At 43.2% G+C, this 10,454-nt stretch overlaps 1 protein-coding gene across 1 annotated transcript in view; it reads left to right on the plus strand.

The window, feature by feature from the left end:
• LOC122548593 overlaps positions 1-2,113 on the plus strand; it is a 14,261-nt gene extending 12,148 nt beyond the window's left edge. The window contains exons 14-18 of the mRNA XM_043687427.1: positions 1,132-1,321; positions 1,406-1,544; positions 1,619-1,712; positions 1,790-1,891; positions 1,972-2,113. Of these exons, the coding sequence (XP_043543362.1) occupies positions 1,132-1,321; positions 1,406-1,544; positions 1,619-1,712; positions 1,790-1,891; positions 1,972-2,087 (641 nt within the window). The 3' untranslated portion in view covers positions 2,088-2,113. The remainder of the gene's footprint in view (positions 1-1,131; positions 1,322-1,405; positions 1,545-1,618; positions 1,713-1,789; positions 1,892-1,971) is intronic.
• Positions 2,114-10,454: the final 8,341 nt, after the last annotated feature.

Here is a 10,454-nt window from a genome sequence, read left to right on the forward strand (position 1 = left end):
GACTGTGTGGAGTTTGCACGTTCTCCCCGTGTCTGCGTGGGTTTCCTCCGGGTGCTCCGGTTTCCTCCCACAGTCCAAAGATGTGCAGGGTCAGGTGAATTGGCCATACTAAATTGCCCGTAGTGTTAGGTAAGGGGTAAATGTAGGGGATGGGTGGGTTTCGCTTCGGCGGGTCGGTGTGGACTTGTTGGGCCGAAGGGCCTGTTTCCACACTGTAATCTAATCTAAAAAATCTAAAAATAACTATTAATCTTAAATGAAACTGAATGTTATGAAGTGCCTGACAGTAAAGGGTTTTTACAGCAATTTCCAGTTGCAGTGGCACTACCCTTTGGTATTTTCAATCGGACACTAAAGGCTGACAACTAGACAACTGCCCTTCTGAGGCAGGGAAACAGTTGGGGATTAAAGAATATACGCTGTGATGTTAAAAATTCAGAGAATGTGGCAACACACTCTGCCTACCTCTCACAAAATGTCTCCTGAGCCAGCTGAGGGTCATTCTTTCCTGTCGTTTAATCAGTTCCTTTATCCACTGCCAGGGTTTACTCTGAATCCCCACAGCTTTGAGTTTAATGAATGGGTTTTTTGGTGTGAAATTTTCTCAAGAGCAGTTTGGAAGTTGAGATTTGCACATTCCATTCAAATTGTCTCTTCCTAAATTAGGTTAAAGGTTAAGAAATGTGCTCAGGCAGTGTGGTCTCTTTGTCTCTAATGGTTGATATTTTATACTGAATAGAAGCGAGTCTTATCTGTAGTTATCACCTTCATCCCCTCCCCCACTCACCCATTGTACTCTATGCTACTTTCTCCCCACCCCCAACCTCCTCTAGCTTATCTCTCCTCGCTTCAGGCTCTCTGCCTTTATTCCTGATGAAGGGCTTTTGCCCGAAATGTCGATTTTTGCTGAAGCTCCTCGAAGCTGCCTGAACTGCTGTGCTCTTCCAGCACCATTGATCCAGAAAGGTAAATCGCCACCTACAGTGGCTCAATATTAGAACACCTCTGTCGGAGGGGTAAATTTTGAGATCCAGTCTGACTTGATTGCAGCTATTTTAATTAAGAATTGGAATGAGGATTTTCCTTTCCACCCCTAATTTTATTGGACCTCTTTGCTTTGTTGGTTTGCAGATGTGTCCTATTCTGCCCTGTATGAGGAAGGTGACTATCCAGTCGTGAAGTATCTGACTGATCCTGTCTATGTTGAAGTGCAACTGCTACACAATGAAGATCCACAAATTGAATTGTTCCTGCAAGACTGTTGGGCAACTGCGTCACCGGACAGACGCAGCATTCCACAGTGGCCTCTAATTATCAACAGGCAAGTAGGAGCTGCTGCTTTGTAAAGGGGGGACAGTTTTGACATCTGCCTTTGGGTGGCAAGTGACTATCTTTTGTTTTACAGCTGTGAGAACAAAGCTGACTTGTATAGAACCACCTTCCATCCGGTAGCCGAGAGTGAGAGGGTTAAATATCCTGCTCACTTCAAAAGGTTTGAAGTCCAGATGTTTACTTTCACCTTGGGCAATTATACTGAGGAACAGGTGAGGATTTGTCCAGTACAGTGTTTTTTCAGTATGTTTGTATTCCGCTATTGTTATCATTTTCTCTCCCCCAGGTGTATTTCCATTGCAGCGTAGCCTTGTGCAGGAAGGAGCCAGTAAATAGATTCCTGTGTCCAGGTCAATGTGTACCAAGGAAACAACGAATAGGTAATGCTTGAAGATGGGCACCAAACCTGTGCTGTTTGCCTGTAATCCTGTACTGACCAGCTGTGTAATTACTACAGGGCGAAGTGCTGACAGAACCCACCATGTGCAGGGGTATGTGTCATCAGGGGCTGTTCTGATTTCTACAGAATTCTCTACAGTAGAGAACCAGATGGAGCAAGGTGAAAAATTGCTTTAGAATGGCTTTGAAACAATTTATCAAATCTGACAATTAACTAATCCAGTTTGCTTTTGTCTTTAGGTGACAATAACCTGTCCTCTTCCAAGGCGGTCCTGATTGGAGGCTCAGCAATAATTGTTACTTTAATGGTGTTTAGTGTCATCAGTTGTAAGTGCCAAATGAAAAGATTGGACTAAGCTTTAATTAAAAATGCTCATTCAAATAAAGTCTCTTCCTTGGGTGAATTTCATGGAGCTAACAGTAAATTCAACAGTTTTGGCAATCCAGACGTTGGCGCAAGTGTTTCAATAACAAATCTAACTTTGACCCAAGAAATAGGTGTAGTCCTCTACCCTGTTGAACAGTGGAGCAGTATCCTACCATGGCTGATCCAATATAACTCAATCCAGGTTCTTGTCTCTTTCCGCATCTATCATGATAGAATCTGATTTAAATATACACAAGGGTTCTGCCTCTGTGGCTCTATGGCAAAGAATTCAAAAGACATTCCCCAATCTAAAATTGGTGCCCATCTTTATTCTGAGGCTATGCACTCTGGTCCTAGACTCTCCCAGGTGGGGCAGATCCTCTTGACTATCTTAGTATTTGTCTGTCAAGATCCCCCTGTTTCAATGAGATCACCCTTCATTCTTTTGAACTCCTGAGTAAATCCCAATCTGGTTTTTAGCTTCTGCATACCAGATCACATGGTTTTTTTTCTGAACTGCCTCTAATGCAACAAGATCCTTCCTTAAAACAGGAGACCAAAATTGCTAACCATGTTCCTGGTATCTTACCAGCACCTTTTGTACGATTACAATAAGGCTTCCATACCCTCCATTTTCCCCTTGCAATAAAGGGCCAATACTGAGAGCAATCCTAATGTATGAAGAACTCTACTGCAATCTGACCTTTCCAAAAATTCCATTGAACATTACACTTTCCTGTCAGTTTGCTGCTACTTATTGCATCAACTTGCTGAAATATCAGTGGTCAGTTTTTTTTGGAAGCCCACTTACACCCATCAACAGTACTGCCCCCTTGTTTAGCTGCTTTAAAGTAACTTTTGTCTCCCTTCTCTTCCCATCCCCCTCAGAAATCCAGTTGTGGATCTACGTAATCTAAATTTGCCCAGTGACTAGTTATGAATTGCTTCATAACTGACTGAGGTTGAACTAATTCTTTTAACTACTGGGGTTATCCTTGCCCCCTTCTAAAATTAACAATGTATGCAGTTTTGTAGTCCTCTAGCTAAATATTAACTAGGCACCTTTTGTTGCCATATATTTGATTTCCACAAAGCTAAGAACTGAAGGTGTTGTAATTTCTGCTTTTTTTTCCCAGATTTCCTAGGGGAAAAAACAGCAGTCTGTCTGCATCTGTGGAGTTGAAAATGCTAGATTTTTCTCTCCAGTAATCATCTTCTAGTACCTATTTCCATATGTAAATCCTTTGTCTCTGAACTGCCCCACTCCCCTTTCACTACCCTCATAGGCACTAGTCTAGTGTTTGTGACATCAATAAGGCCTAGTTAACTTGTGTAGTTCCAAGGGAAAATCCAAAGATTATCTGACCTGTAGCTATTGGTTATGAGTAGGCCTATTAGGCAAATTTTTTAAATAAAAAATGCTAAATAGCAGTGTTTTCAAGTGTCTCACTCAAGACAACTTAAATGTACTCATTAAAACTCCTTTTTTGATCTAACAGGTTTTTAAAACAAATTAACTGGACAGGAGGCTTGGGCTTGCTACAAGTCACTTAAAGCCAGGAGGTTAAAGTAAATTTAGGAAAAGACCTCTTCAGCCATTTAATGTAAGGAGTTGTCAAACAGATAAGAATTTGAGCTTTGGCCCAAAACAGCTGGGAGGAATGTGATTGACCTCCTTTTGTGTAACCCTATGAAGGAAACATGAACAAGCAGTGTTTGAGAAAATTCTTAAAGCTTTGAGAGCCAACTGAGTTTTGAGTGACTGACAACAATTCCAACTTGATTATTCTAAGAGCATGAGGAAATCTTTGCAAAAGATGTAACTTTTTTGATATGTGGGTGACAAAAGGTTTTGCATTTTTCAAGTTCTACACAAGATCTTGTCTCTTTGCTCATCTCTCTCCAAAAAGGAGGAAACTAATACCATGTACAGTTTAACAGCCAACCAGCAGCCTGAACCATCCAAACGCAACAGGCAAGGTAGCTGTGGTTAACACTAATGTCTTTACAGCACAAAGGACCCAGGTTCTATCGCAGCTTTAGGTGACTGTGTCTATGTGTGGAGTCTGCACCTTTTGTTTGTCTGTAGATTTCCTCTCAACCCAAAGACCTGCTCAGTGTCCAGAAATCTCCATGGGAAATGAAAGGGTGGGTCTGCATGGGATGCTCTTCAGCGGGTCAGTGTGGACGCTGAGCTGAATGGCCTGCTAGGGCAGCACAACGGCTCAGTGCCAAAAGAGGAAAAAATTCTGGAAAATCTCAGCAGGTCTGGCAGCATCTGTAAAGAGAAAAGAACTGATGTTTTGAGTCAACTGACCCTTTTGTCAAAGTTCTGGGCAAGTCCTTGGAGTAGGTAGAAATGGGCTGTCTGCAGTTGGGAGACTGAGGTTGGAAGCTGGGGAAGGGGAGAGGCATCTGGAGGAAATAAGGTCAGTCAGTGTTGGAGACAATGGCTTGATGCTCAGTGGTGTGGTTGTGCTCCAGGGGGAGGTAGGAGGAGGAATGAGAGTTGGCACTCTGCCTCTACAAGGTAGAGGTCAGTGGTTGGCACTGCTACCTCAGTGCCAGGGACCTGGGTTTGATTCAAGCCTCTGGCAACTATCTGTGGGTTTCCTCGTGCAGGTTGTGAATTGGTGATGCTAAATTGCCCAAAGTGTTCAGGGATGTGTAGGTTAGGTGCGTGAGTCAGGGGTAAATGTAGAGTAATAGGGTAGGAGAATGGGTTACTTTTTAGAGGGTTGGTGTGGACATAGAACAGTACAGCACAGAACAGGCCCTTCAGCCCACAATGTTGTACCGACCACTGATCCTCATGTATGCACCCTCAAATTTCTGTGACTATATGCATGTCCAGTAGTCTCTTAAATGTCCCCAATGACCTTGCTTCCACAACTGCTGCTGGCAATGCATTCCATGCTCTCTCAACTCTGTGTAAAGAACCCGCCTCTGACATCCCCTCTATACTTTCCTCCAACCAGCTTAAAACGATGACCCCTCCTGTTAGTCATTTCTAACCTGGGAAATAGTCTCTGCCTATTGACTACCTATGCCTCTCATTACCTTGTATACCTCAACTAGGTCCCCTCTCCTCCTTTTCTCTATTGAAGAAAAGTCCAAGCTCAGTCAACCTCTCTTTGTAAGATAAGCCCTCCAGTCCAGGCAGCATCCTGGTAAACCTCCCCTAACCCTCTCCAAAGCATCCACATCTTTCCTATAATAGGGTGACCAGAACTGGACACAGTATTCCAAGTGCGGTCTAACCAAAGTTTTATAGAGCTGCAACAAGATCTCACTACTCTTAAACTTAATACCCCTGTTAATAAAAGCCAAAACACCATATGCTTTCTTAACAACCCTGTCCACTTAGGTGGCCATTTTAAGGGATCTATGCACCTGCACACCAAGATCCCTCTGTTCCTCCACACTGCCAAGAATCCTATTCTTAATCCTGTATTCAGCTTTCAAATTCAACCTTCTGAAATGCATCCCCTCGCATTTATCCAGGTTGAACTCCATCTGCCACCTCTCAGCCCAACTCTGCATCCTGTCAATGTCCCGCTGCAGCCTACAACAGCCCTCTATACTGTCAACGACACCTCCAACATTTGTCATCTGCAAACTTGCTGACCCATCCTTCAATCCCCTCATCCAAGTCATTAATAAAAATTACAAAGAGTAGAGGCCCAAGGACAGAGCCCTGTGGAACACCACTCACCACAGACTTCCAGGCAGAATATTTTCCTTATACTATCACTTGCTGTCTTCTGTTGGCCAGTCAATTCTCTATCCAGACAGCTAAGTTCCCCTGTGTCCCATTCCTCCTGACCTTCTGAATGAGTCTACCATGGGGAAACTTATCAAATCTGAAAATGTGTTGCTGGTAAAGCACAGCAGGTCAGGCAGCATCCAAGGAACAGGAGAATCGACGTTTCGGGCATAAGCCCTTCATCAGGAACCTTATCAAATGCCTTGCTGAAGTCCATACACACCACATCCACAGCTCGACCCTCATCAACATTTCTAGTGCAAAGATCTTCGCAAGTGGCGAAGCAATTGCATTTCTCGTTTCCCAAAGCAGCCGAGGACAAATCTGGTCCGGGCCTGGCAACTTGTCAATCTTAATGTGCTGAAAATTGTCAAACATCAGCTTCCTCTATCTCTATCCATTCCAGCATGCACACCTGCTCTTCAAAGGTTTCATTCACTACAAAGTTCGTTTCTCTTGTAAAGACAGAAGCAAAAAACTCATTTAGGGCTTCCCCCTACCTCCCTCAGACTCCACACATACCCATTCCCTAAGCTATCCCTGATCGGCCCTATTCTTTCTTTGAGTATTCTCTTATTCCTCCTAAGTGTAAAATGCCTTTGTTCTCCCTAATCTGTTCTGCCAAGCCTTTCTCGTGCCCCCTCCTGGCTCTCCTCAAACGATTTTTGAGCTCCTTCCTCGCCTGCCTGTAATCCCCTAGGGCTGAGCTTGACCCTAACTTCCTCCACCTTTTATGTACGCTACCTTTTTTCCTTTTGAGAAGCTCCACCGCTCTCGTCATCCAAGGTTCCTTTATCTTACCCCTTCTTGCCTCTCAGAGGGACATATTTATTCATCACTTGCAACAATTGTTCCTTAAACAGTCTCCACATGTCTATAGTGCCTTTACCATGGAACAATTGCTCCCAGTCCATGCTTCCTAACTCATGTCTAATCGCATCATAGTTTCCTCTCCCCCAGTTAAATATCCTCCCATTTTGCCTAATCTTCTCCTTCTCCATAGCTATGTAGAATGTGAGGCAGTTGTGGTCACTATCACCAAACTGCTCTCCCACCACAAGATCTGATACCTGCCCCGGCTCGTTTCAGAGCACCAAGTCTAGAATGGCCTCTCCCCTTGTCGCCCTGTCAACGTAATGAGTTAGGAAACTCTCCTGAACACACCTTACAAAAACCGCTCCATTCAAATCTTCTGCTTGAAGGAGGTTCCAATCAATATTGGGAAAGTTAAAGTCACCCATTACAACAACCCTACTACGTCCACACTTTTCCAAAATCTGCTGACCTATGCTTTCTTCCATCTCCCTGCTGCTATTGGGGGGCCTGTAGTAAACCCCTAACGAGGTGACTACTCCCTTGCTGCTCCTAATTTCCACCCATACTGACTTGGTAGGCAGATCTTCCTCGACAATGGAAGCTTCTGTAGCTGTGATACCATCTCTGATTAGTAGTGCTACACCCCCTCCTCTTCCCCCCTCCCTATTCATTTTAAATGACCATCTCTGTTAGTAGTGCTACACCCCCTGCTCTTTTTCCCCCGTCCTAATTCTTTTTAAATGCTCTAAACCCTGGAACATCCAGCAACCATTCCTGCCCCTTGGAAACCCATGTCTCTGTTATGGCCACAACAGACTTGTTGGGCTGAAGGGCCTATTTCCACACTGTAGGGATTCTAAGGCTCCAACAGTATGCCATAGAGATTCATTGGGATTTCTTCCTCTTTCCTGTTTATCTGACCTTTTACAAATTTTGCTGAAATTAAGCAAATTATACCTTGAGCCATACCAAATGGGGGGCTTCATGTGCTAAATAATCTAATGACTACCTGTTGGGCATATCAGGTTCTTGGTGCAGTATCAATACATAAACTGGAGGTTTTTCCTTTTTAAAACTGTCTATAAATTAATCATGTTGAGTCTTTGGTAAATTTTGAAATTGTGTTGTGTTCAAACTTGGGGTAACTGCAGAGTGATAAATCACCTAGAGCATGAATAGGGAGATAAGTGGCATAAGCTCATTGGTTTAATGATGAGAAATGATACTCTTATACAAGCGAATAGGGAGAGGCAATAGACACTTAATAGCAGAGCTCTGAGTGCAGGAAGAGGAATTAGTGGGCTTCACATGTATTGATGCTGAAAGTGGCAATACACTAGCTTTAGTTAACAAAGCTATGGGAAGTGAAAGGAGGGAAATGTTGGGATGAGTCTTGTTTTTTTTAGACTAAGTGGTTATTTTGTCAAGTTACTTGAAGGATTTACTCTAAGAATTTAATTGTTACATATTTTCAAAATCACCTCTTAAACAAACCCTTCCTCGCCCTATGGTACCAATCTTAGCTGGCCCTGTTGTACTATTCCCTAGTATCCGGAACAACTTCAATTGTTGGATCGTGCTGAATGGACTGCATTTGTGCTCCCAATACTTCTTTAAAAGGCTGTGCTTTGATTTTGGAGTTGTCCAGTATGGTTCCTAATATTTGCCCTGGATATGTCAGAGGGGAAAATTGGCACTCAACTTCATGGGTTGAGACATCTTCATAAGGCATCTTCACCCTGTTCCAGCACTGAAGTCCATGACACTGTACCATACCAGGCTGGTCTGAGGATGCCCCCTTGGTCAGTGCAATGTAGGCTAAAGGTCAATGCCTCTCACTGCCAGCATAAGTGGCACCATCTCTTTCTAGCTCTGCTATTTTACCCAGGTCCTATCAAGGCTTGTGCCTGACCACACTCTCTCTACTGCTTGCAATACCTTTCACTGATACCTTCCTGCTTGCTCTGTGCTACCTACTCATTTTCTCAGATCAACACTCTACCTGCACCAACAGGAATAGCTATGTCACCCACTCTCAAACTTGCCTCTTCCTCGTTCCATGAGGAAAACAGCCCATAGTGAGGCAGAAAGAATTTGGATGGGATTATGGGCAAAACATCTAGGGGAATGTGTGGAAGAAAGTTTTTTTTTTTTATCCTGCACTAAATCGTGTTGACCTGAAACTTTCTGACCATATTAAAGTGAAAATGTATATGTACTCCCATGTGTTGGGTCACTTGTCTCCTTTATAATTTCTCTCTTGTGTCACCTTAGCTTATTCTTTTGGTTGCCTTGTAGGATTATATCTCTTTAACAATTCTCCTTAGCAATATGAAATACTGACTCAGCAGCTAGAATTGTCTTTGTGCTATCGTTCCTCTTTACATCTGACAGTAGTGATCAGTTTTTTAAAAAAAATATCAGAACTGTTTCTCTGTTCCCACCAGGTACTATTGTAATTACTGTCGGCAGAGATTTGCCTCAAAGGAAGTTCTAAACCAAACCTAAACGTAATTAGTTTCAAGCTTAATAACTTCTAAAAACAAATTAAGTCAAGCAAGGTGTGCAGTTATATTAATACTGAAGTGAAAATAATGAATGTATTAGAAGGAAATAGGCCTATGAGGATTGACCGAGTGAGTGGAGGTGTCTGGGTTGTCATGCAGTGAACCGGCATGAGTCTGACTTTGCTAACTGAATAGCCATCTCCTTTGCTGCAAGTGACGTCCTTGTAGTTGGAAATTAGTGTCCACTTTGGAGGAGCTGGGAAATCACTGACTTCCATCTTCTAGATCTCTGCACTTTGCACACACAGTTGCAGTCAGTTTTTTAGTAATGACTGAATGCTGGCTGTTACAACTGCAACGTATTGGCCATTGCTTTTAATTGGTTGACATTTACACTTGTGAACAGTATTACATGCAGCACTGACATTGGGGCAGTGATAGCTGATGTGAGGCAAAAAATTCAGGCTGGCAACACAAAATGACGTTTTTGTTCTTTCCTCAGTTGAAACAGGATTCAAAGTTTGTGAGACGATTTGTAGCTCGGGTGCTCATTGTTGTGGTTCTGTTCGCCGAGCCGGGAATTTGTGTTGCAGACATTTTGTCCCCTGTCTAGGTGACATCCTCAGTGCTTGGGAGCCTCCTGTGAAGCGCTTCTGTGATCTTTCCTCCGGCATTTGTAGTGGCTTGAATCTGTCGCTTCTGGTTGTCAGTTCCAGCTGTCCATTGCAGTGGTCGGTATATTAGGTCCAGGTGGATGTGCTTATTGATTAAATCTGTAGTTGAGTGCCATGCCTCTCGGAATTCCCTGGCTGTTCTCTGTTTGGCTTGTCCTATAATAGTAGTGTTGTCCCCAATATACAGACCACTGCAACGGTCAGCTGGCAACCAGAAGCGGCAGAGACAAACCACTATAAATGCAGGAGGAAACATCACAGAAGCGCTTCACAGGAGGCTCCCAAGCACTGAGGATGTCACCTAGACAGGGGACGAAATGTCTGCATCACAAATTTCCAGCTCGGGGAACAGAACCACATCACTGAAACAGGATTTTTTAAAACTGCTCTTCCAGTTTAACCAACCATTTGCTTCTGATCAAAGGTTATATAGTTTTCTTTAAAGTGTTTTCATCTCCACTGCAACAACAAAAATAAAAACTTATTTGAATCTAGAGGATTTATTGAACACTGGAATGACTGATTTTTCAAATGAGATCTTTTAAGACCCTACTTCCTGCCAAATGCGAGGAGATGATCTGTTTAGGTTAACT

The sequence above is a fragment of the Chiloscyllium plagiosum genome, chromosome 3 (genome assembly GCF_004010195.1).
Source record: "Chiloscyllium plagiosum isolate BGI_BamShark_2017 chromosome 3, ASM401019v2, whole genome shotgun sequence".
In the NCBI taxonomy this organism is placed as follows: Eukaryota; Metazoa; Chordata; class Chondrichthyes; order Orectolobiformes; family Hemiscylliidae; genus Chiloscyllium; species Chiloscyllium plagiosum.